Consider the following 27,924-nt stretch of genomic DNA (forward strand, 5'->3'; position numbering starts at 1 on the left):
ATTCTTTACCACTGAGCTACCTCGGCAGCAATACCCCACATGCTGCACCACAAAAAAGACTCAGTAAAGCCGCAAAAAAAAAAAAAAAAAAAAGTCAACTGTGTTTCCAGAAGACAGGAAAAATTAGTAGACACTCATGTGATGGAGTACCATCCTCGCACCACTTAACTTTTTCTACGTAATTCACTGAAGTTTCACCTTAACTCCGAAACTTCTACGAATTAGGCCTAGACACTAGCAAGTACCCTTTAGTAAAGAATGCAAACGTTTTTCAGAAAGGAAATGGATTAGCAATCATTATTAGTAAGAAATAATGTGATTTTTCCCCCCTCCCTCCTATACCCTGGTATCAGATAAATAAATTTGAGTTTCTGATAGGGGAGAATGTAAACATTAATTTGGGAACTCGGAAGTACTTGTAGGGAAAGGTTGGATGCTTAGGTAGTTCAGTGGCACTAGCAGTATGGAAGTAGGAAATTAAAAGAATGGCTGACTCCTTAATCTCTGTAACTGTGTTCAGGAAAAACCTTTTCATCAAATGCGCCTTTAAAAAACCTTATTACATGTAACATAGTTGAATTACACGTGGACTGCATCAGGGGCCTTAACATAATTTATGCAGTGATGCTTTGCCAAAATTTATTTCAGCTCTTTAAAATTTCTAGCCAACTTCAGGAATGTATCTCTACTGTATGTGCAAATGCTGCCAGTGGATTCCATACAGAAACCCACCTTGGTTTCACTATTTGTCATACTAAAACTTACATGCACTTTATGTTCAAAAGCAATAAAACTCAAGTCTTTGGTAATGCACTTCAGAAATGGGGATACCTTTAACAAAAAACCTGTATCCGGATAATCAATCATGAATTCTACAACAAAAATTATTTTTACCTTGCAGACTGATCAACAGCTTTTTTTTTTTTTAAACTAACATTTACCATTATCGTTTTTAGTGTGAAATTGGTAATAATAAGGAAAAATACCTTCAGGCAAACAAAAAGGTCATGTTAGCTAGGGTCTGAAAACTGCAGTTTTCTTATCCAAGTGTTTTCCATTCAAATCATGTTTTTTTTTTTTTCCCCCAATAAAGATTAACATATAAGCTGCTTAATAATAACCTTAAAGTCTCATAGGCTGAGGTTCAAGTATTTATACTTCAAATGATAAGGAAATAGATACTAGCAATTTCAACACCTGAAGATTTGGCATTAAAAACCTCAGTAATCAGAACTTCTATTCCTATGTTTGTGATATAAATAGCCATTGGAAAACAGGGCTTTCCAAGCTAACTTCCCATTTAATCTTAAATGAAGGGTGTATGTGGTTTCCTTAACCTATCACGATGCGCAAGTTGATGTCTTTCCATGCTACTTACCACCACTGACATCACCCAAGGAAACAGAACACAGTACTTAAAATTTAATGAAATTTCAACAGCAAACATTTCCTATGGGATCTGGTTTCTAATATCTTCCTACTGAGAGTTAATAATACTTATTACCTGTTCAACAACTACAGAAAAAAAAATTAAAAGTGTGAGGTATAGTCATTTAAGAATGAAGTAGTCAAGATTTTCTTTTACTCAAAAAAAAAAAAGAAAAAAAATCACTTCAAAGAGTCAACTTTCATGTACAAAACACAAGATCAATCACAATTATCACTGGACACAAAGGATATTCCAAAGGTTTTTAAAAATGGTAATTAATCTCAAAAAAGAAAAATTTTAGCTCTTATATTTCATTCATTATCAAGACCATGTTTGCTTAATAAGATAATTATGCTATTGATACAAAACATACAGTATTTACACTTAAATGTACAAAATAATTTAATGTTTACAAAAATATTAGAATGTTGAGCTGACTGACACAGTCTTAAGTAATCTCTTCTAGAGAAGTATAGTAAGACCACTGATTTCCATTTCATTTCTTTTTTAATAAGTCAAAGAAAGGATGCTGCAATGCTTCATCCAAAGTAATTCTTTTCACTGGATCATATTCTAACATTCTTCGAACTAGGTCAAACAGTTTCTCATGTTCTTCATCATGACAAAGCATAAATTCCTGAGGAGAAAAATGATGTTAAAGAAGGACATTAAAAAATAGTTAAAAGTTAAAAAAAAAAATTTAATTCTTTTTTTTTTCTTACCTTCAATGGTTTGCAGCGTCTCCTAACATATCTACCAGCAGAACTATGTTCATCCCAATCTAGCTGATTATGATGAAAATACTTGCGTTTTCTACAGGAAAGAGAAGTCTTGGTTAGTTTAAAAAAAGATTCACATGCTTACCCTGCCCTTACCAGAGAACAGGGGTAACAGACAGAACCCTGAACCATAAGCAGCTCTCTCTATATACATAAGCACACAATTTCTAAATATCTCAACAATAATTTATCAGATATCTTAAACTGTATCTTTCTTAATCTTGTACCCTATAAGGTTTTAGTATCCCACCTAAGTTGTTCCCAAATACCACATGTGTAACAATGCCAGCTTTAAAAACAGGTTCCTATAACCATTTGTGTAAATTCTGATGTCATTAGATGTGGAATGAGGCTGAAAATCTTTAACAATTCTATGGGTGACTTGTGATAAAGCTATGTTTTGAAACCTCTTATATAATATCTTATCCAAAGACATAGAGCTAGTTAGCAAAAGTGTGGAATTCAAACTAAGACTGATATGATTCCAAATCAAGGTCTTTTTACTATTCCATGTATTATTTTTGTATTGACCTAGGAAAACATTTATGCAAAGGTTAGCCTGAGTATAAAAACACCATTTTATTTACTAGATCACAAAGTAAACACTGCATTACTTTTCAAAAAACTTGACTTCATGAAAAAAAAATCCACAAACAAAGATGGATTTTCTGTAGTTTGAATACAGGCCACTGTATGCACCCAAGGGCTTTAATCTTAAGAAACATACCTTGTTTTCTGAATCATGTGTGTTGGTATGGGTCCTAATATTCGTTCCATCATTGCCAGGTGCTCTTTACTATCATGAGTCTAAAAAAAAGTAGGAAAAAGAAACTTAGCACTTTCCATTTCTGTACATGCAATAAAGGGAAACAAAACAGTGCTTCTGTAAAAGGACCAGGTTAGACAATTATACAATTCATATTACACTCCATTTCAGAGGACTATAACTGCATGAGCTGTATTATCTAATACAAGCCCAGTAAAACTGAAGTCTTTCTGAATTGGATCAGTAAGGGCTGTATAGCAGATGGTGAATAGGTTTTTAAAATGTATTTTATTGACATAGAGTTGATTTACAAAGTCTGAATAATTTGTTTAATGTAAAACTGAACAGTTTTTCCTTATTTATTTGTATTTATTGCAGTGTCTAAGATGCCTGGGGAAGATTACCAAAAATCTGTCTCATTTTATCAGCTGCTTAACTAACCTCCATTTACTGAATGGATAGCAACCCTGTAACACTTCCTAATCCTAGATAATAAAAATACAATCCCAGTAATTCTTACAACCCAGAGCTAAGTATGTGGGAACATGACTTTCAAGATACTAGCTCAATATTATATAGTTCGTCAATGAGGAAACTTGAGCTGTGAATCCAAGTGAAAAAGTTTTATTCTTAAATCACATAGTAACAGAGTTTTGGCTAAAGTAGAATAAACTGTTAAACTGACAGCTGAAATAATACACTCCTTGAGCAGAGGCTGGCAATTTTTCTATAAAAGACCAGATAGCAAATATTTTAGGCTAAGCGGATGGTCACAAATGGTCTTTATCACATATTCTTTTTCATTGTTTAAAGCAGGCATCAGGCAGGATACAGTTTGCCAACCTCTGGAGAGCAGTCTGTGAGCAATGCTTTTTAAACCCATTAACTACTGTGCCTAGCACACTGCTTTCAAAATGATATTCTTAATTCATGACAGGAATAAATAATACAAGCTCCATATCTTCACAAAGCACCTTAGCTGAAGACATTTTGGAGGGTAGAATCCAAATATAAACCGAATCTCAAACCAAAGTTAATAATCCATGCTTAAGATCCCAGTGATTTATAATTGTAAAACCATGTGAAAAATTTTTTATGTGTCAGAATGAAGAAAGCATGCACTGTGCTCAGCTTTTTCCTTGGCCCTACAGCTTACTACCACAAAGTCAGATACCACCTCCTAGGAGTGACGCAATAGCGACTTTCTAGATATCACTTTTAACAAGCTCGCTACAGATCAGACAAAAACATGAAGTGCCTCATAGCAGTAAACACATGTATTCTGCAACAGCCACCTAAATGACTTTTAATTCATCGCAGCTTCCTCCTCATCCTGCACTGTCATAACCTCAAATCAACCTTGACAGAATTAGCCGGGAACTCCCTAACAGCCCTCACCCTGCCCAGAACATACTTTGATCATATTACAACCCTATTTCAAGTTCTTCAATGTTACACCACTTGAAGCTTTCAAGAGTTTGAGCTTTCAGATATTAAGTAAAATTATGAGGAAAAAATGTGGAGACCTAAATAACATTTTCGCCCTTTTACTTTGCCAAGTAAGGGCTTTTATCTTTTTAAAAATAACTATTATCTCATAAAAGGGACATTTTAATACTAAAAAAACACCAAAAAACAAAACCACCAAACAACAAAAAACAAAGAGGGATAATTTCTACTTGAAAGCCAGAATGGCAACTCTACAAAATCATTTTCATTTTAGACCAGTCTGTATCTGGAAACCACTGACTTGTAGGATCAGCGAAGAACTAACTCAATGGAAAAGACCCTGATGCTGGGAAAGATTGGAGGCAGGAGAAGGGGACGACAGAGGATGAGATGGTTGAATTTTATCACTGACTCAATAGACATGTATTTGAATAAGCTTCAGGAGGGCAGGGAAGCTTGGCACACTGCAGTCCATGGGGTCGCAGAGTTGGACATGACTGAGGGACTGAACTGAACTGACTTGTAGGGTAAAACAAATATCTTTCTATGGCAAACAAGTACACTACAAGTGTCAGTACTTGCCTATTGACACTATTTTTCTATTTATCCAAAACACTTGATAGCACTATTCATTCTTCCTCAACTAGAGTACCTTTCTGTATGCCTGCTGCATTTATGAACACAATTTCTTCTTCCTGATATGGCCATCACACACACTCTAGCTTTATGACAAACTCCTACTCCTCCTCATAGCACGGACTAAACTCTCTACTCCTCAGTGATGCCTTCTCTAAGGAAACTTAACTGTTCCGTTTCTGGGTTTCCACCACACTTTTTACATTGTTCCATTTTAACAAATAGCACATTATACTCTTCACAGTTCTTGCATTATCTATCTTGTGTATGACCTTCTTGAGGACAGAGATATTGTCTTCATTTTTGTACACGTATATTGTCTTCATTTTTGTACACGTAGTGCTTAGAAATGTGCCTAACATGTCACAGATGCTTAATACAATGTACTGTTTCTGAATTCTTTTAAAAAACAAGTGCAACATAACCGGAACTGAATGAAAACTGACCACAGATACACTAATTTAAATTTATGAAAGCATGTCACACACACAAAAAATGGATCACATTCACATGAACCATGTTTTTCGTATTCAATAGGAACCATATGTTTAAAATCTCCAATCACATGCAGAGTGAATTATGACCATTCACTCAAGAGTAGTATTTCATTCCATTATGGTTTTAGAGGATGACTACTTTGCATATGCAAATTTTAACCTTAAGAATACTGACACACAATGGCAACTTTTCAAAACAGAAACCAAAACTTCAACAGGCCTTTAACATTTAAAGCTCACTATAGAGCCGTGCAACTAGAGGAACCCCTGCTCACCATAACTAGAGAAAGCCTGTACATAGAGCAATGAAGACCCAGTGCAGCCAAAAATACATACATACATACATAAAGCAAAGAATTAGTAAATAACATTTTGTAAATACATACCTGAAAGACTGTGAAACCAAGGTAATATTCAATAAGAATGCAACCTATGCTCCAAACATCACAAGGCTGAGACCAACCTAAAGCTATTTAAAAACAAAACCAAGTATTTTATTATGCAACAATTTAACTGTTAATACACTAAATCTTTTCCTGTGTGGGTGCTCTCTTTATACAGCCCATTTAGAAGAATGATAGTAAATCCACAGCTTACGTTTTTAGTTTTATATCAAACATTATTCAGTATCCTTTGAGTCCTCCATATCCTTATATCAAATTATAGTATTTTAACCTAGGGGAAGAGGCTTTTTATGTAAAACAAGAGACACTAGCAAATGTTTCATAGTCTTTTAATTGCTTGTGCAAAGAGGAACTCTGTTATATCCAGTTCATGGCTGTTCTATGAAACTTTACATTTTATTAATGCAAATACAGATCAACAATTATCCTCAGAATGTAATTACTAACCCCCTATCAATTATCAGCTTGGTATCTGCGTTTCTAGTTTCCATTAAAAGAAATACTGTACTACATAAATTATGTAGGAATTATAATAGATATTACAAATATTCTAAGCACCCATAAGCAAAATTACACAGTCATTTAAAAGTCCACACAGAGGTATCTCTATATGTACTTTCAGATTGTCTATACATGATCTATATTATACTTTCTCCTTCAGAACTCTCAACAGTAGTATTATTCAAAAAAGAAAAAGACACCTAGCCTTAAGTCTGTATTTAATTAGAAAGAAAAAAGGAAACCACACAGATGTTTTCATCTTTCAAAGTTTAAGTATTTAATACAACAATAATGTACAAAAAACCTACTTTAAAAAACATTTCAATTTCTTCCAGTAATATCACTGAATTTAAAGACAAAGAAACGATATATGCAAGGTATGATTCAGTTATTTTTGTTAACCCTTACAGGGCGTATCATTTGAACAAATGGAAGATGGAGCCTGTTTCTACTTACAGTAACAGTAACACATGAAAATTTTGCAAATGATTAAGAGCTTGGACCTAAGATGAAAGTTTTCTTTTGCAACCACTCCTTTCTCCCAGTCCAGCTTTCTAGCAAATGACTGTAACCTTCTGTAGCATACCACTGTACATCATCTCATTCTGTTATGGGTTAGCTCTAACACTCTTTGGAATTTCACGTCATTCAGTTTTACTGGGATTTCCCAACTTCTGTTTATTACCAACACCCAAGATGTAAGATCAACCGTCTTCCTCTTACATCTTCCTCTTCAATCTAATTCTGCCTTTATCTTCAGGAGTAACACTTCACACAAACACATAATGAATGCTTCTAATCTTTCCATCTCTTCATTTCTTCTCCTAAAGACCAAGAATGCCAGTTTCGGATTTATATCAGCTGTTTACAGCCTGGCCACCCATGGGACTGTATCAATACCAAGAATCACTATATCTTACCCAACCTAGAAAAAGGCCATTAACTGAGTGTAAGATACACTGCCGTTTTACATACCAATAACAAAGAAAGAAATGCCAATTGTTTCGTGTTCTCCCACAATGTTAAAATGTGGGCAAAAATCTGCTTCTTAAAATTGATAAAACACAGCAAGTTATCTTTTATTTTTTTGGCTGCACTGCACAGCATGGGCATAGCATGCAAGATCTTAAGTTTCCTACACCCACTGCAGTAGAAGAGCAGAATCTTAACCACTTAACTGCTGGGGATGTTCCAGCAAGTTTCTCTCTTTTTAAGCTCTGAAAATACCTCTCCACCCACATTTCTTTCCACACTCTTCTCTCTTACCTTCCTTGCAGCCTTCAGTCCTCAACCATGAACATACTTTCTAAACTACTGCAACAGAAGCAGATTCTTTCAGACCACACTAAGCAGAAATCCTAGTAACATCTACCTCAAAGACAAGCTCTAAACCTGCACTGTCCTATGAGGTAGCCACTAACTACACATCGCTATTTAAATCTAAAATTTAAATTAACTGGCCACACTGCAAGTACACAGTAGTCTACTTACGGCTACTAATGGCTTCCATATTGGACAGTGCAGATGTAACACTTCTATCATCATGGCAAGTTCTACTGGCTAGTTCTATAAAATATTCTTAATTTCCTTACCCTTTTACCAATCCTCTACTCTAGATAAACACATCATTAGTTTGATTTCATACTCCTATTCTGAACTACCAGTCTTCTTGGACAAAAAGGTAAAAAGTGGAAAAGACTGATTCCATGAAAATGTTTTTTACTATCCAACCTCAGTTGAAACTTACATTCAGCCAAGTATTATGGTTATTCCATTTAACTATTATATCTCCCAGTGTCACCTGATCTGATTTTTCCCCGCTGTTTCCAAGCCCCTCAAAGCCGTCTTTGACTTCCCAGCTCTATCAACATGACCTGGTGACTAACATAAATTTTGAGGCACAAGATGCTCTTTCCCTAAGCTCCCTCTTATCATCCACCCTGCACACAGATGTATGCCCACTAGATCTTCAGCATTTTCATTACCACCAAGCTCTAGTGATGAGACAAAAATAGGTGTTCCCATCATTTCAAAAACCACACTATGATGTCATTAAGCCAAAAGAACTTGTTCTCTTATGATCAGGTAAGACTGACTTGTTCAAAAATAACGACCACTTGGAATATCTTTACAGATGGTATCATATTATTCCCACTCAGGAAAAATAATTATAGCAATGACCAGACAGCTTTTATGGAAACAGAAAACATTTTCTGTACACTACTAAGAAAATCATAGCTATCCACCCACTACCTGGCCCCCACAATAGAAACTGTAGAGAACAAAAATATCTTTTTCAATTAAAGTATCAGGAAGTCTGGTGTCTACTGACCCAAAATGACCTCTGGAGCTCTGTAATGCCGTGTAGATACCAAAGTACTATGATGTTCATCATCGTATGTTGCACTTCCAAAGTCAACAACTTTGATATCTGTGTTTTTCAGTGTGCGTTCATCACGTTTCTAGAAAACAGTTGAGTAAACACAAAGTTCAATATATAAAATACTTTACAGCACTATTCCAAAAGGCTTGCCCGTGAATTGCCTTTTTGATTTTCAATATAACCCCTTGAGAAAGGCAAAGGATTACCCTTTTTGGGTTAAACACCAGGATATAATAAGTCTTAGAGGTAAAATTTCTCATCCAAGCATCGTATCAAGCTAAATTAATTTTAAAGATAACTACCGAAATTAACACAAGTCTTTAACTTACCATTTTAGAATTATATTTGACTACATAGTCAGACTTCACAAATAAAATATTTTCAGGCTTCAGATCTGTATGGGTTAATTTATTATGATGCAAAACTACAAAAGAACAAAAAGACATTATTAGTTTCACTCACAAATTTAATCTATATTGCGGGAAGGGAGGAGTGGTGATAGACGTAGGAATCAAAAGCAATTTCATCTTGTAATATGTGCAGTTTTAGCAACAATGCTTTGATATGTTACTTATATAATAAAAACTTTAGTTTATTGGTATTTAAAAATTTAAGAAAGTGTACTTACAATTTATTGACTGGCAGATCTGATATGCCATTTGCCTGATGTGGTCAATTTGAAATGGCAGAAAGCTATTTTCTTTAATGAAATCATAGGTACTAAGTCCCAAGAGTTCGAATACAATACAAACATGACCATGATGATCAAACCATTCTAGCATCTGGACACATCGGCTAAAACAGATCAAAATAAAAATGATTCAGTTTATAGAACTCTGATTATTTCATGTAACGTGATGGATCACAGTTCCAAGTTTATACTTACAAAACACTATTGGGATCAGTACTATTTAAATGCTCTAATACTTGGATTTCTGAACGAGCTGCTTCACGATATCGTCCCACGTTTTTTACAATTTTCACTGCTACATGTATGCCATCCCTTAAAAACAAAATGAAAATGATAAATGTACAGGAGGTGGTTGAAGACATGCGTGCTAAAATAATCTTTCAGGGCATGTTATAGCAGCTCCTTACTAATGTTTTTTTTTTTTAAAACATTTTAACAAAATTCACTTTACATGGAGTGATGATTCTCTTAATACCTGTGAATGCTAATATTTGTTTCCAAAAGTTTAAATTTACTGAGATTTTCCCCCCCCTTTTAGAGGAGGATAAAAATATAAACCTTGAATAGAATATACTACTGCTGAAAGCATTTGGTCATTCACTAAGAGAGACTGATAAGAGACTAGTCACTGTGACAGACAGTACACAGGTATTAGTGATTAAAAAGGCTTGTCCTATGTATCTCAGTTTAATGGAAAAGACAGACACAAACAACTTATCATAAAGGTTACAAGTGCTTGATATGGAGAAGACAGAAGAAAGAACCTATTGATTGGGGTTAGGGGAGTTTAGACATCTTCAGAAAGGAGGAGACACACAACTGAGCCCTGAAAGACAACTAACTGTCAATTCATTAGATTTGGGAGAAAATTCCAGCAAAGGAAACACCATCATTAAGTCATGAAGCCGAAACAATGTTTAGTTCATTCAGGGATGCCAACAGGTAGAAACAGCTACAATCTAGGGCAGTGTGCTTTAGACTGGGGCGTCCATGTGCACGTGTGTGCTAGGTTGCTTTAGTCGTGTCCAACTCTTTGTGACCCTATGGACCATAGCCCATCAAGTTCCTCTGTCCACGGGATTCTCCAGTCAAGAATACTAGAATGGGTTGCCATGCTCTTACAGGGGATCTTCCGGACCCAGAGACTGAACCAGGTCTCCTGCACTGCAGGCAGATTCTTTACCAACTGAGCCACCAAGGAATACTTCCTACAAAGTATAGAGGGAAGTGATGGTCAAGTGGTTAAGACACAGGCTTTTACTGCCATGGGTTCAGGTATGATCACTGATGATGAACTGAGATCTTGCAAGCCATGTGAGGAGGCCACCCCCACACCCCCGCAAAGATACAGCTCTGAATGATTTTGAGGAAAAAGGTTTCCAAATCTGCAACTTCCTTTTGTCCTCTTTCCTAAAGCTGACCTTTTTGAAGACAAGCCAGCATTCAAGCCTGTTTTCTTCACTATAGCCTTTTCATGTTAGAAAAGAAAACCTCATGGATGTGAAGATTAGTATGGCAGGTATGTGCCCTAGGATGTCAAAAAAAAAAAATCTTTGAGGCAAACAAATTTTTCTAGTGGCTGGATAGCAAATCTTTCCAATTCGCTTAAGAAGGCCCTAATGAAGTTATAGGCTGGTAAATCATTCAAAAATTATTTTGATGATTATAAAATCTATGATGCATATATCTCAAGGCTTAAAAGAATCACTATATGTAGCATGGAAACATATACACTACCATATGTAAAACAGATAGCCAGTGGGAATTTGCTGTATGATTCAGGGAATTCAAACCGGGGTCTCTGTGACAATCTAGAAGGGTGGGATGGGGAGGGAAGTTCAAGAGGGAGAAGACATTATGTATACTTATGGCTGATCCATGTTGATGTATGGAAGAAACCGACACAACACTGTAATGCAATTATCCTTCAATTAAAAATAAATGGATTTAAAAAAAGAATTACTATAAAACTGCTATGACAAAACTTCTTGTCTCATCTGTTTAATTGTACAGCCAAGTTTTCTAAGGGCTAATATAGCTATAAAAATGAAAGATGGGTAACAGTGTTAGTTAATGCTACCACTCATGCGTGGTGAGTGCTTAGCTGTGTCTGACTCTTTGCAACCCCATGGACTATAGCCCGCCAGGTTCCTCTGTCCATAGGACTTTCCAGGCAAGGATACTGGAATGGGTTGCCATTTCCTCCTCCAGGGGATCTTCCCCTCCCAAGGATCAAACCCAGGTCTCCTGTATTGCAGGCAGATTCTTTACCACTGAGCCACCTTGTGAAACCCATTTTAGGTCTAGTATGAAAATCTGTAACAGATCTTTGTGTACTTGATCAAATTGAGTACTATTAACTGGAGTGTCTCAAATACTCAAGTCTTGGAATCTCAAGATATTTTAAGAAAATTTTAATGGGACAACTAGTGAAATCTGAATCTAACCTGTAAATTAGTAGACAAAATTTGAAAATACACATAATATGCAAATATAGAGAATGAAAGAGTAAATACTATAAAATGTTAACATTTGCGGAATCTGGGTGAAGAATACATAGGAATTCTTTGGATTATTTTAGCAACCTTGATAAGTCAAAGTGGGGTTTCCCCAATAGCTTAGATGGTAAAGAATTGGTCTGCAATGCAGGAGACTTGGGTTTGATCCCTGTGTTGGGAAGATCCTCTGGAGAAGGGAATGGCTACCCACCCCAGTATTCCTGGCCTGGAGAATTCAATGGACAGAGGAGCCTGGCAGGTTACACTCCATGGGGTCACAAACAGTTGGACACAACTGAATGACTAACACTTTCACTAAGTCAAAGTATTTCAAAATATCTTAAAATGTTACTTTATGTTCACATTTTTGTGGTAGAGAGAAAAGGGTGATAAAACAAGACATTCAGGAAAATGTTCTTTATGAAAAGTGGAGTAAAAATAAGTTCAAGGAAAAAGCATTTCTAAGTAGTCAAGAAAAGTTTGTTCCTGGATGACAGGAAGTATGAAGCTATTGTACTTACATTCCCCCAAACATAAGGATACATGTTTACTAAAAAAAATCAACACTTAAAATAATCTGGAAATTATACCCTCAGTTATTTTATGATGAGAAAGTTAGATGTCAATTTAAAAATGTGCACTTTTCACTCAACAGTTTTACAAGTTTCACTTACAAAAAAACTTGCAACCACAGAATACATATTCTAGAGCAAAACATGAAAAATGAAGCTGAAAGGATATCAAGTAACAAAAAGGTTATTATAACTCAATCTGAACTTTATTCTGTAGGCTTTAAGTAATTTCTTCATAGTTTAAGAAGCTGACCCTAATGTGCAAATAGTATCTTTTGGAAATAAAGGTTTTTGAACCAAGATTAGCCATGCTTTATTGTCTCTGCAGTTCAGAAGTAGAGTAAAGCACTCCAAATCTTTTTTAGAAAGTTAAGGGCCTACGTTCTGAGAAACTCCTCACTGGAACACTCACTTTAATTTCAATTGACTCCATCTGATAAGAATGTTCAACATTCCTGATCAAAATTCACATTCATAAGTAAATAAATCATACACAGTTAAAAGAAATTTTGAATACTTATACCTCCCAGGAAACACAGTTAACCAGTTAAATTCAATTTTATCCAAATTATGGATCCTGTCCCACCAAAAATATTAGAATATTCAAAAAAGAAAAAACAAACTTACATGTCATGATCAATGCATTCTACAACTTTGCCAAAGGCCCCTTCACCCAAAGTATCCACGATTTCATCTAAAGTGAGGGGGGGAGAAAGAAGTATAAGTACCTGAGCACAAATTATCAGTTATTCAAACAATGAAAGCTTAAGTGTGGAAATATTTTCAAATGATCTCTATCAAAGCATAACTAAGGTTTCAGCACTCAAAATTATTTTATTTTCAGCTGTTACAAAAACAATTCAGACAGAGCTATCTTTCTTGCTCTAATCTCAAATTCCACTGATTATTTTGGAACTTTAGTAGAGTAGAAATATTTAAACTCTATAGAAAAGAAGAAATACAAAAGAACAATAAACAAACCCACGAAAAACAAAACAAAAAAGCAATGAAGAGTTCTTTAGCCCCCCGCTGACAAACTATTCTTAAAAAGATTATTCTGTCTGCAAAGTTTAAAAAGTGTTGAAAAATATTCTATACATCTTGCTCTTAGAACGTCTCCACTTTGACAGATCAGGTGACCCTCCTCATCATCCTCTATACTCCTGGATCTTTTCCTTCGGTGGCTCTTCTGGAACGGCAAGTGGGCAGCACCAAGATCGTCCAGCCAATCAATATATCAGAGTGAATTCAGGGCAGAATACGCAATTCATTCAGCGGGGAGATATTCAGGCATTCAGATAAGCACCAGGCCACGAACAGTTGGCAGGAGCAATTTCAAATTCAGTCCCCAGAAATTCACAGGGCACAGTTTATGTTACAGAAGAAAAACATGGCAAGGAACAGATTTTCAGATAAGATACTTAAAGTGGCAATAGAAAAAAAACAACACAATTGTCTCTTTAAAATATTGACTTAATTGAAGTCTGAAATTTAAAGAATGCAAATGTCATGATCTATAATCTCGTTATAAAATAGCATATGCTGTGAGTTGGGATGTCTAGTTTGTCAGAAAAATGTTTTGAAATGTCAATATTAGTTCAACAAATTTATTATTTAGCAATATTTTTAAACATACACGATTAAAATATAAGGGGACAATAAAGGCTAGTTAATTTCAATGTTCAATGCTAGTTCTATTGAAGAAAACTTGGGAAGGAAAATAATTAACTCAGTTTACTTATCAAACAAGTGAAGATATGTGAATTAAAAAAAAGAACAGGCTTTTTGGACATTTAACTTCCCATTCGGCACCCACTTTCAGAACTCCAACCTAACTAATTGGAACAATGATGCACTGTGTTATGGGACTGTGTTATATTCAGGATTAAATATCCACCAGTGCAACGTTCTATATTTGTTTCCAAGTATTGGGAAATAGGTTTCTTTTAGAAAAAAAGTTTGAGATGAAAGAAAAGATGGGTGCCTTTACTTTTCATAAGATTGTTATAAAGCATAAAAATATTTTTAATATTAAAATGATGAAACTCATGATCTGGTCTACAGAAAATGAGTAAATGTAGGTAAATGAGGGCTAACTAATATCAACAAATACAGATTAGTTGTAAGAATTTTGATACTTCCTTTAAGGATTCAAGTAATTTAAAGACAATTACATTCATACAGTATTATAAACTTTTCCAAACTTATTGGCCCAATAAGAGCTTTTACACACAAGTAAGTATCCACCCAAAATAAAAACAAAATGAATCATACCGAATGTGACTGATGACTTGAACAGTGTCTATTACGCTTCCTTTTAGGACTGCTTCTCCTGCTTCGGACTGAAGATTTACTGCAGTGGATTCGAAAACTGCTTTCAACGTCTCTGTGATAATGTCTAGGAACATATCTTTCGCAGTAGTCATTTCTGTATTCATCAATGTATCTCCGGTCCCGATAATCTCTCTCATTCAAGGACCTTGCTTCTAAATAATGACTGAAAACACATTAAAGTATTAAAAATTACACTCTTCATTCTAGAATAATATGGCTAAAAATAAAACATTCTCTCAAGTACTCCTGGTTTAAACAGCTAACTCAATAAAAGAAAAAAGTACAAACTGATGGATCAATTTATACTTAACTCATAAAATTTAAAATAATTTTACTTTAACCAACAAGTAAATGTGTTCATATATTTCTACTAATATATACTACTATCAAGAAATAAAGTTTGAGTCAAATCATTCAACATATTCAGTGCTTACTTAAGAGTCCCTTTATCTTCTGGTCAAAGTTAAGACCAAAGAAAATTCACAAAACTGCTCTTCTGAAATTCATCAGTCTTAGGATATACCCATCTGTAACTAAGCTCTCTTCCTTTTTTCAGAACTATACACAATACGAGACAGGCAAAAAAGGATTCCTTTCTTAATGTAAGTGAATTTTAGATTTCTCTGGCACAGAGAATTCTCTCAAGAAAGCTGAATCAGAGCTAAAAGGAATCAAATGTATTTCAGCGCTTTCATTTTATAGATGGCTAAACCAAGATCCCTAGAAGGAAAATGATTCGCTATGGTTGAAGAGCACATTCTAAATTCTACTGTGTGTGCCAGCTTTACACCTCATCTATCCCATCTTCTCTCTTTATTTCGAGCTTCCTATATCCTCTGAGAAATAGACAACACAGTTTTTGAAGGCTGCTTCATGTGCCAAAGATATCGAAAATACAGTCCTCTTAAATGGGAAAAAGATCTTGTAATTGCTTGCCTAGGATTACTCAACCCCCTGCTTCCCTGTGCATTTTGAGTTTCCTGTCATTCCTGCGTGAGAAATAAACAAGAATTCAGGGAAAATAGCATCGCCTGGTACCAGAGTGCTTAACTTCTGAATCTACATATCCCTTTGAAAATCTGATAAAAGATATGGACCCTGTCCCATAAGAAATGCAAAAATGCATAAACAAAACTTGGTGAGAAATTTCAGAGGCCATGGACCTCAGGAAGCAAATGGATTTCAGTTAAGCAGCCTTGATCTGATGGAAAGAAAAAGACACACATTCAATTGGCCCAGTTTCCCGTCCCCCTCTCTACCTGGGATGAGAGTCCTCTTCAACAGAGTGTGAAGCTTCAAGAGGGATGCACATGGAGCACTGAGGGAGAGAGGGGACACCTGCCCAGTCAGACACATCAGCTAAAATAATCCTAATAAGCAATGGAGTGACAGATGTTGACTAGATTGCCCTCACCAATAGGTTTCTTTTCCCCAGAATATGCTGTCATTCTTTTTCACAAAGGAGCTAAATGGTTTAGGCAGAAGTAAAGGAGAAGCATCTCTAAAACTCCTACTCAACAGGGCTGGCATCAAATCCAGGCTGGGGAGATGCAGAAACCCCTTTTCCCCTTTCTCCAGTGTCAGCCTTAAGTTCTAGCCACTGGAGAAACAACTCAGGATGTTAGGGCAAGACTTTAGGTCTATCAGTTGCTTGGAACCATATGGGATCGACATCAAGCTAGACATTACTATACTCTGAAGGGCACCTGTTTAATCCTGTAAGGCACCCTTCCCATAAAAGGCCAAAATTTATCAGAAAAAAACTAACACTATCTTTAGCTGGACTGGTGCATGAGATTAGAGATGCTGATAACCATAATCTTCAGAATAACACACACCAGGGTGAAGTAATACCATGAGAATAAACTAAAAAGCTGAGGACTTCTTCAACCTGTAACAACCAAAGCTTAGAGATTACATAAACAAAATCTACAGAATTATAAAGGCTACATGGACAGAGTGAACAGGATGAACAGATTGATTTTATTTCTAAAAATATTCACTAATCACCCAGTGAATATTTCACAATAGTTCTTCAAAATAGCCAAGACTAATGAGGCTATGCTCATTCCTTTTTATTTCCACACAGGTCCTGTGGGAGATAAAAAATATATGAGGCAAAAATCTCTGCCAACAAATTAATGACTCAACAATGCAGGAAATGCCAAAAGCCTATATATGAGTGCTTAGGGTCACAGAGGGGAAAAAAATCTCAAAATGCTTAAAACGGTCATGGAAAATCTCATGAAAAAGAGAAGAGTTGCATCTTAAAGGGAAATCAGAATTTGGACAAAGTAAAAAGTAGAAATGAGGGGAGAAAAATGGCATATTACCATCTTACATTTATAGAGCACTTTAACCACAGTGGCTCAGAGATGAGTTTGTCTACATATACTTAGGAAATAATTTCAGCAAGAGCAATTTTCAAATAGGGATGCGTAAGCAAATAAGCTGCAAACAGATCATCCAGAATCTTGCATGCCAGCCTGAAGAGCTTAAAACAGTGTTTCTCAGAGGATGGTTTGTTTATTAACAATATCAAAATACTGAATTATTTAAAATGAAGATCCCTGGCCTCAGGTGAGGCTCACTGAATAATCTGGTAATATGCATTTTTAACATACCTCCAAGGTGATCCTATTCACACTACAGTTTGAGAATCACTTGTGTAAGGCTTGATACTCTTAGGTTACAGGGACTTTCCTGGCAGCTCAGCAATAAAGAATCCCTCTGCCAATGCAGGAGACACAGGTTCGATCCCCACGTTGGGAAGAACCCCTGGAGAAGGAAATGGCAACCCCTCCAGTATTCCTGCCTGGGAAATACCATGGACAGAGGGGCCTGGAGGGCTGCAGTCAGAAGAGTGCAGACACAATTTAGCGACTAAACAAGGACAGCTCTATGTTACAGGAAGACATTTAAGGATACAAAATGAGTGTTCATAGCTACATCAGTTTTCCTATGCAGAATTAACTGATCAAGCCTGTAGAAAACGGGCAATTCACAGGCTACTTACGAATCAGGAAAATAAAGACACTTCACAATATATGTGAAAAAAGGTACAATAACTCATATTCAATAAAACTGCTTATAAATCAGTAAGGAAAATACACTTTAATAGAAAAAAAGGCTAAGAATACAAAAATAATGTTCAAAATGAACTACAATTAAAAAAAATAATGTTCAAGTGGTAAGTAAATATATGACAGAGGACAAACTCAACAGAAATTTAAAAATTCAAATGATAACAAAGCACTATTCTTGGCATTTCAAAATAACCAAGACTGATGAGAGAATGAAGGAGCAAGTTGTAGGGAATATAACTTGGTACAAACTTTCTGGAAAAATACATGAATATGTAGCAAGAGTCTTCTAAGAGTTCACACTCTGAACTATCCTGTCTCTTCTTAGAATCTATTTCCAAGAAACATGAGAGGCAAAGATTTGTACACATAGGTATTTTTTAAAATAATCAGAAATAATTTTATATCCAAATAATGGGGGATTAGCATCCTATCAAGATTACCTTTATACGTTTCTGTATTTTTTCATTTTTTCCAGTAATTTTATTAAAAAACACTCTTGTAAAGTTTTGAATCTTAAAAAGACTATTAGACTACTTCAGATTATGGAGAGAAATTACCACCAGACATCTCTGGTACCAAGAAGAAACTATTAGTCTAGTGGTTATTGGACAATCATGTTTATACAGTTAATTATTACATAAATGAACTGTTCATCAATCATACCAGTTCTTTTTTACCTACATAATGCATAATAAACTTATGAATAATTAGTATTATGACATTATGCCTTACAGAGTATTTTGTATTTATTTTAATATAGGATACAGATATTCTCTATAGTACTGGGATACAGATATTCTCTATAGTACATTAATTTAGCTCAGGTCATTGAAATCCTGGCAGAGATTCTCTTTTCTCTTCATACAATGTAAAGAATGATTAGTCTGCATTGATTACCAATAAGCTTACTGTTCTGCAGAACAAGTCTGTTTTAGCATGGAAAAGGAAAAAAATTACATACTGTTTTTTAAAGTAACCCCAGCTGGCTAATTTAGAAAGCAATCTGGCAAACAGTCCCAATGGAACATCTGCACAAAACAAGGAGAAAACATAGAACCAACAAAAACAAATGAGAAAGGGAAATTCATGGAGGACAAAATGAAAGAAACTACTCACCTAGGCTTTGTTTAATCATTTAGGAACTTTACAAAATTCCTCCAATTCTACATAAATGTATTACCTCCAAATTTTACACTGGTAAAAATACACTAAAACAGGACACATGCCATTTGGTATTTTTATTGCGGCCCTTCCCTAAATTACTGGCTATTGCCTACGCAAAGGAATGGTTCTTAAAACAGCCAAGCTTCGAAAAATTCCAAATATATTTACTGGTCTTATCTACAATACAGCATAAGCAACTAATCCCCAAAGCATGTTAACATTCTCACAGGGCACACTATTTTTCTAATCTGGGTAACTCCCCACCCTTCATTCTCTCTCATTTGTGGAGCCCTAAATAAGTGCCCAATGTACACATCTGCCTAGTATTCACATACAAATTGAAGGCACCTGCTGGTCCTTTAATCACTCACTTCACTTGTGGGTGTCCTATCACCACTTTTGTGTCTCGTTTCACACAACTACGTTACTGGCAGCAAGACTCGGTCAACTATCTCCCATAGGTCCTAAATGGATTCATGAGGGTAGGCACTCTGTTCTACTCACAGTAATGTCTAGCATATAACAGGCACTCAGGAAATCTTTTCTGAATGAGTATTTGTTGACGGATTTATAAAAACAATTTGACAGATGAAAGCTATACAAGCTAATGGCAAATCATTTAAACTATTTGTGTTAAAATGGTAGTAGTTCAAGAGTAATTTACCAATCAGATTCTTTAAACTGGTGATGTGGTTTACAATATCTGTTCTCTTGCGTACTGCTGTGGGATCTCCTCTTCCGTTTGTGACTTCCACTGTAGCTTTCATGTCCCCAGCTTTCTCTGCTATCCCAATCAGGGCAGTGAGTTCTTTTGGAATGCCGCATCTGTTAATGGAAATGAAAAGTGAGTTGTGGAATCAGATGGCTTGTTTACTAAATACAGTACTTTACATTAATATTGATTAAATACAAAAACACCCAAGACATGGGGTCGCAGAGGTTCTAAAATGTTTGTAGGTAATGTTTCCCAAGGCATGGGGGCACTACCCCACTGGTATGTCAGATGATTGATTCTAAGTGGCACACAGATCCTGGTACTAAATAACAATGTGAGACCTTAATACTTTCTTTTTCAATTCTTCTGGATAAATTCTCAGTTCGGTGCTTGTCTTCAACTAACATTCGCTAACTGCTATTTTAAAAATAAAGAGTCAGGATTCAGGCTTAGAGTCTTTCTCTTGTGTCTCCCGTGTTGGCAGGCGGATGCTTTACCACTGCGACATCTGGGAAGCTTTCTTACCTTTTTCCTATGGTAAATTGCTACTAACCTCTTAAATTATTGCTATTATCAAACTGTAGGTTATTGATGTTAACTTTAAAGGTGAGCTAGTTTAAAACAAGTATCATGCATCTTTGGCAAAACATTGTAACACAAATAACTGAAGTCAGAGAAATACTTAGGGATACTAATACAGGAGATGACTTTGTTTTAAAGGTAAAGAGCCACTAATGCAGATCCTTTTTCTCAAACACTCAAGAGTTCTATTCTCTAAATCTTGAGAATGACTCTCAGCTTTGAATAGAACTCGGGGTGTGAATAGAACACAGTATTCAACTGAGCACCTGAAGAGCAATAAAAAGTCATTTTATGAACTCATTTCTTCTAACCACAAGTTTATTTTCAGATCATCCTACAGCCTTCTTAAAATTAAACCTATCTGTTGTAGATCTCGCGTGACTAAGAAAATGAATGTGTAAGGATGCGTATGGTCACACTGAAATCAGACAGCAACCTACAAACTTCATTAGGTTTTTCAGGATCTGTATTCTAACAAGTCATCCCTATCTGCCTCTCCACATCTTAGCTCTTTCACAAAGCAGATTTGTTTTTAACAGATGTCCAAACTCTATTGAAGGCCGTGAGTTTCACAACCCAGCAAGGAGCTGAAAAAGGTAAACTGGAGCAAAGCCAGCTTAGTTAACCTCCTTCAGTTTGACCAAATGACTCAGTAACAAGCAAATGAATTCAAGTAACACAACTTAAATGATTTCAAATGGTTTAAGAAAGATTTTGAAATGAGGCATCTCCTGGGAGGTATTTCCTAATATAGGTAAAATGCCATCAGAGCCTGAAGCCACTAATATTCAGATCTTTTAACTCACTTCTCTTGCTGATTCTAACGCTATGCCCATCACACATACTTCTGACATGTAGCTTCTCTTTTAGCTTGCTTCAAAAAAGGAAGACAAAAAAAAAACAACAACAACAAAAAAAGGAAGACAAAGCACTGGTTAAGTCCAACAAACTCTACAACTCTAGTTAGGGTTCTCACTGGAAATTGGTAAGTGAGCATTTGGATTTGACCTATGACATATTCATAGGTCATCTGAATATGGGAAACTGAAATAAACCACACTACAAATTAAGGAGCAAAAAAGACCATCAGAAAAGCCATAAAAAGAACTGTATTTTTAGTGGAATTCTTCTGACCCTTTGATTACCCCAATTGTACTTTAATCACAGAGGAACTTTAAAACTGCTTAGTTAAAAAAAAAAAAAAAAACTGCTTAGTTAAGCATTCTTAAATCATACCAAGCAAAATCCCATCTGATGATTGATGTTTATTATTATGACTAATACACATAGTTTTTGCAAAACATGTCTGCTGCAGCTTTTTTCCTTCTACTGTCAGCCAGTCATAACTGGCTCACCTGTGAACAAAACATAATTCTTATATAACCAGTTATCAATGTGAAAATATTAAAATAAGAGACTTGGGAGACCCAAAGTTTTTTATTTCTCTAGCCAAGTTGACTACTTTCATTTTAATTCGTCTGTTAGGAAGCCCTCCTTCACTACTCTTCAGAAATATTTTCTCAGGAGGCCAAGAAAAGAATCCCAGACCCAGGTTACACAAATTAAGTTCCTTTACATACAAAACAAAAAAACAAAAACAAAAACCTACCCCCTAGAATTACTGCATTACCTCTACTTAATAAAGAACTCTACATGTTAGAATCATTAGACATCTTCCAATAAAAACACCAAATACAAAAAACATCAGATATGCTTATATCCCTCTTGGAAACCTGATTCTCTACTGCCTTTAACACTCTATTTTACCCAACAAATTTACATCTATATATATGGCTTTAAAATATCTATAAAGGTTAAAGTTATGATTAGATGGCTCCAAGAGGGACGTAACTGGTAACAAAAAGCCTGAAGGTGTATGTATGGAACACAAGCATATAAAGATAGCTATAAAATGAGATCAGGAGATTGACCCGGTCAGTTTGGACTGCTGTTTGCAAAGGACAGGATAAGCATACTACAGTTGCTTAAGTAATCAAGGACAATGTGATGCAAAAGCAACAGAAATGCAAATCTGCTGCAATAATGACACGCTCCACTTTAAAAAGTTTGCACAATGGCTGAGTCTCTCCTATTTACATCTCATAAGCACGAGCTAAATTCCACCGCCTGGACTCGCAGACTTGCAGTTCCTTGGACAACCAGTCCACAGTCCCAGCCTATCCGCCAGGGCACCTGGCCAGGGCCTTTGGCGCACTCAAGAGATTTGACCCCGGAAAATCCACGAACGCTACCAACAGCTGAGGCCAGGCACCCAGGGGAAGGCTTGACCTAGGAGTATACTTGCTCCAGGCGGTTCTAGAAGGGTTCCTGACAGGTACTCACTCTGACCGGCGGGACGAAGCACGGCCTAAGAAGCCATGATGCGAGAGGCCTGGGTGCTCTGAAAAAACCTAGCGGCAGAGCCGAGGCCTTTTATCCCTAAGATTTTAAATCTACTACGACGCCTGGGCAACTTTAGGTTTTAAATGTCACAAGCAGAGCTGTGTCCCAAACGCACCCCGGTCGCCGAGGCCCCGAATCCCGTCGTTTTTCCGACACCTGGCTTCGAGACTTACAAAACTGGGAAGCCGCCCAGCCCAGAGCACACTGCCCGAAGCCTTACCTCTGCAAAAACAAAAGGCCCTTTGGCCGCGAATTGTCGGCAAACCGCCGTCTTCTCTCTCCAGTAGCTGCGACAAACACCCTACAAAATGGCGGCCGCGCCGTCTCCCTACAACCCCCCGGCAGCCTCTAGCACCGCCCACACCAGGCGAACGCGCCTGCGTAACAGAGCTCCCGCGCTCCCTCTCCACCCCTAAGGGGCGGGTTCCACGTGACGTCAGGAATGGCCCCGCCCTCCACCACGCAGTTGTACCCGCCGAGCAGTCCCTGCCCCGAGACCTGCTTTGGTTGAGGCTGCGCCCTAGATTGTTTTCGTTCTGGGAGCACCTGGGTCAAACTGGGCGGAAACGCCCTAAACTTGTGGCGCCTGTCTGCAGCTATGGGAGGGATTATTCTGAATGCAGCACCTCTCTGCAGAGCCAACGAAGGCTCCGTTTCCTGCTCTTCCGCCCAAGTGGGCTGCACCATGGCACTTTGGCTGCCTGCCTTCCGCCTACCGGAGGACCTCAGTTCAGTTCAGTCGCTGAGTCGTGTTCGACTCTTTGCGACCCCATGAACCACAGCACGCTAGGCCTCCCTGTCCATCATCAACTCCCGAAGTTTACTCAAACTCATATCCTTTGAGTTGGTGATGGAATCCAACCATCTCATCCTCTGTCGTCCCTTTCTCCTCCCGCCCTCGTTCCCTCAACTCAGGCACAATCATCACGCAAGAGACAAGCCCCAAACCAGGTCCAGACGGGTGCTGGGGATAGTGTAATTGAGCCTGCTTGCAACTTCCTGTCTAAAAATGGATTCCGATATTTAAGAGGAGAGCCTAGGAAACAAGCTCAGAGGTACATATCTTTTTAAGGCCTATGCTTCTGAGAAAAACAGCAACAAAAAGAGAAGTTTTTGTTGAGACTCCTTACCTGTCTCCTGAGCAGATTTGGTAGCTAAAGTTTCCCTAACAAAGTTTTTCCTATTATTTACCCCTGTGGGTTTTATTCAAAGTATGAAAGTGAAATTGCTCAGTCGTGTCAGACTCTTTGCGACCCCATGGACTGTAGCCCACTAGGCTTCTCCATCCATGGAATTTTCTAGGCAAGAGTACTGGAGTGGGTTGCTATTTCCTTCTCCAGGAGTTCTTCCTGACCCAGGGATCGAACCCGGGTCTCCAAGCAGAATAATATATGAGAGCTAGTGAGCCCAGTTAAAATAAGGTATTTCACAGTTGTAAGAATCCCTGGACAGTTTCCTTGTGAGCTGTAAGTAAGAAAAGAGGGTCAAAATTTAAGCCCTGGGGAGCACTTACGGGGCAAGAAAAAAGCCTGAAAATGAATGATCAGAAGGAGAGGAGAACCAAGAGTTTGGTGTCAGAGTAAAGTAGTAAGGACGGGTAAGGATATGTGTGCTCCGTCGTTAAGTGGTGTCTGACTCTTTGCAACTCCGTGGACTGTAGCCTGCCAGAGTCCTCTGTCCATGGGGTTTTCCAGGCAAGAGTACTGGAGTGGGTTGCCATTTCCTACTCCAGTATTCATTAGAAGGACTGAAGATGAAGCTTCAGTACTTTGGCTGCCTGATTGGAAAAGCCAGCTTATTGGGAAAGACCCTGATGCTGGGAAGGATTGAAGCCAAAAGGATAAGGGGGTGGCAGAGGATGAGATTGTTAGATAGCATCACCGACTCAATGGACATGAAATAGAGCAAACTCCAGGAGATAGTGAAGGAGAGGGGAGCCTGGCATGTTGCAGTCCACAGGGTCACAAAGAGTCAGACACAACTTAGTCAGACACAAAGAGTCAGAACAACAACTCCAGGGGCTCTTCCCAATCCAGGGATCAAACTCCTGTCTCTTGCATCTTCTGCATTGGCAGGCAGATTTTTTTTTTTTTTTTTTACCACCAGCACCACTTGGGAAGCCCAGGAAGCCCAGAGTAAGGGAGAGAAGGGGTTAAATGCGAAAAAGACTGACAGTGACAGATGCTAGAAAAGTGGCAGGAAGGGTTGGTGCTGAAAAGTGTCAGGATTTTGTGTTCTGACAAACAGATGAATAAAAGAGAAAGTCAGAAATCAAATTTGAGAGGGCAGAGTTGAGACTGTTGTGGGCTTAAACCAAATAGAATGAGTTTATACCTTGTTGGGTGAAAGGAGGGCACTGCCATTTCATGATCTAATATCATAGAAAACGTGCCACCCACTTTGGATAAACTGAATTGTTATGGCGATTGTATCCCATGTCAAGAAGTGAAGAAGTGAAGTTGAAAAGATAATTGGAAAATTGGAAGTGAAAATTTGCTATCCTGTAGAATGAAACAGACAACTTTATTCTCCTCACCTGGAATAGCCACCATTTCTGCGTTTACACTTTTAAATCTTAGCCATCCTTCGATGTGTGTCTCTAAGATGCTGTCCCCGACTGCATTAGTTCCCACTCATCTCCCTCTTCTTGACTACTCCAGTTAGAGATGAAGCCCTCAAACAGCTGGCCAAGGCACACTGGTGTGCGTGGAGCCACCAATATACGCTGACCAATTTTGCCCATAGACTGAAATGTATTGGTTCTACAACTGATTATACTTACTGTTTCAAGAACATGTATCAGTTAGGATGTTTAGCTGAGTAGACTGGGCCATCTTGCAAGGTAAAGTCAGACTCAGCTTGAGGCATACAGAGGCATAAATTAAGCTGGCACCAAAGAAAACTTATCATTTTTGCTGGAGCATGAAAGATCTTTGTCTCATGAGGATCAGGAAAGTGGTCAGGAAAGTACACAGTTTTGCTCAAACAGCAATATAAAGTTAAAAGACAGCCAAGTGGGAAGGACACCTACAGAGGGATAAATAGACCTCACAAAACATTACCCAGTAGCAGAGTCTGCTTCGTAGTTGTTGCTTTCTTGTTTTAGTGTCATTTTGAGTATTTAAATTTGTGTGCCACTTAAATATTAAGGTCTAATATTTGAAAGTGTGTTGTGATCAGGAGGAGGCTAAGAATGTCCCATGAGTAGCATTTCTCTTATTACATGTATGGTGCTCCTAGTTACTCTCTGCAGCTTATGTGCTTTGAATAGAGACAAAAACCTAATTCATATTATTTTTGGTGTCTTAGTGGCTACAACTAAGTACATATTTGCAGGTTGCTTATGAAAGCTGCTTTTGATTGTTTTGCTCAATTAAGTTGAATTAAAATTTGAAATTTACTCCCCAAATTCCTCTGCTAGTTGGCTTAATAATCTCATTTGACATCTTAACTCTTTCTATTAAGTCAATTACCTGGAAAGTGAACACCTTGAGTCAGAGGATTTAATGAAACAAATCTGTCTAAATTTCTTGGAATCTACTACTAACACCAAGGTGTCCCTGGTGGCTTGGTGGTAAAGAATCTGCATGCTAATACAGGAGACACAGGTTAATTCCTGGGTTGGAAAGATCCCCTGGAGAAGGAAATGGCAACCTGCTCCAGTATTTTCGCCTGGGAAATCCCATGAACAGAGGCCTTTGGTGGGCTACAGTCCATGGGGTCACAAAAGAGTCGGTCATGATTTGGCGACTAAATACCAATGACTACTAACACCAGAAAAAACTGTCTAATCTGGTATCTTCATCTCAGTACAAGAACAAGTATGTCTTAAGAAAACCTTAAGGTAAGCCATATGTAAAGAAAATCTTAGTTTTGAAGACCAAAGAGAGGAAAGTTCTTATTATGTATTCTAGCATGTATATTCTACAGGTTTAACTTCAGCCATAGGAAAAGCAGAGTTCTAGAGTAAAAGTCATCTCTGAAAGCAGAGTTCCAGAGTAAAAGTCTGTATTGTTATGTAAATTAAGTTTAACAAAAGCTGGTCATTTTTATGGAGAAACCTTTTCAAAGGTATTAAGCTTTACGGGTTTATAATTTCTAAGTTGTTAGTACTGATAATTTATATTTAATTATATGTTTTTGTGTGCTTTTAGCTATCAGTTTATACTCATTTATGTGCTAACCACTTGGTATACATGATATCATTTAATAACCTTAATAGCTCTATAAAGTGATCTTTGGTTACGGACTTGCATTCACAATTATCAAGTACCAGAACCAGGGTTCAATCTCAGGCTTTACTTGCTCCAAAGCTCTTGTGTTTAACCCATTCTACTGACTGCTTCAAATCATATAGCAAACTATTGATACATAGCGACTTACTTTACTTAGCCATTAGGGAAAACTGGCTGAGTCCATCTTTCAGTAAGACCAAAGGAGTTTGCCTTAAAAAAATACCACTTTTCAAGATGATATATCATCGAAGGCTCCTCATGATGAAACAATGAGTCAGTTTATCACCAGCACATCAAGGTCATCAAAGATCTCAGGGTGCCATATTCACTGTTCAGCAGCAGGTCACAAAGGGTCTCCCATGCAGCCCATGCTGCCGAAGATGGATAACATCCCAGGTTTTTCCAATATTTTCTGAGATTGGTTATGAGGATGTTCACACAGCACACTGTGAAGCAGGATCCAGCTCCATAGAACACTGCCAGAAACATCTCCTGATACGCAATGCACTTTGCAGCATGTATATGAGGTGTGGAGTGGAAGAGTGCCAGAATGATTTAATTCGGAGGTTGTGTTAGGAATAGTGTAGACTGATCTTTCCAATCTTATTGTCAGTTTTCACTACTTCTATATGAAAGGGCTTTGGACCTGGGTTAGTAAATTAGTTTGTCAACACATGCTACCAATAGTCTCAGCTGTCAACTATCCAGGGAAACCATTGAAGGGCAAACATATTTACCTACATTCTAAACTTCTTAAGAATATTGTAGAATCCTATATAAGTATATAAAAACGTGTAATA

At 37.2% G+C, this 27,924-nt stretch overlaps 1 protein-coding gene and 1 long non-coding RNA gene across 8 annotated transcripts in view; one reads left to right on the forward strand and one right to left on the reverse strand.

Moving 5' to 3' along the window:
• Window positions 1-1,407: 1,407 nt before the first annotated feature.
• CLK4 (CDC like kinase 4) lies at window positions 1,408-27,358 on the reverse strand. Of its 6 annotated transcripts, none has more exons than XM_061423145.1 (14): window positions 27,273-27,358; window positions 19,854-20,014; window positions 18,987-19,053; window positions 14,880-15,102; window positions 13,704-13,794; window positions 13,233-13,299; window positions 9,731-9,847; window positions 9,473-9,639; window positions 9,174-9,268; window positions 8,794-8,923; window positions 5,943-6,025; window positions 2,936-3,015; window positions 2,152-2,242; window positions 1,408-2,066 (listed from the first exon to the last, which is right to left on the reverse strand). In XM_061423145.1, the coding sequence occupies exons 2-14, from the start codon at window positions 19,954-19,956 to the stop codon at window positions 1,926-1,928; spliced, it is 1,455 nt and encodes a 484-aa protein (XP_061279129.1). In that variant the 5' UTR covers window positions 19,957-20,014; window positions 27,273-27,358; the 3' UTR covers window positions 1,408-1,925. The 6 variants fall into 6 exon arrangements, with proteins under 6 accessions (XP_061279129.1, XP_061279128.1, XP_061279131.1 ...); XM_061423144.1 differs by lacking the exon at window positions 27,273-27,358 and adding an exon at window positions 23,110-23,217; XM_061423147.1 differs by lacking the exon at window positions 18,987-19,053 and having other exon boundaries at window positions 27,273-27,356.
• LOC133251106 (uncharacterized) overlaps window positions 23,376-27,924 on the forward strand; it is a 52,461-nt gene continuing 47,912 nt past the window's right edge. For both annotated transcript variants that reach the window (XR_009737516.1, XR_009737517.1), the window contains exon 1: window positions 23,376-26,733. This is a non-coding gene — a long non-coding RNA (uncharacterized LOC133251106). The remainder of the gene's footprint in view (window positions 26,734-27,924) is intronic.

The sequence above is a fragment of the Bos javanicus genome, chromosome 7 (genome assembly GCF_032452875.1).
Source record: "Bos javanicus breed banteng chromosome 7, ARS-OSU_banteng_1.0, whole genome shotgun sequence".
In the NCBI taxonomy this organism is placed as follows: domain Eukaryota; kingdom Metazoa; phylum Chordata; class Mammalia; order Artiodactyla; family Bovidae; genus Bos; species Bos javanicus.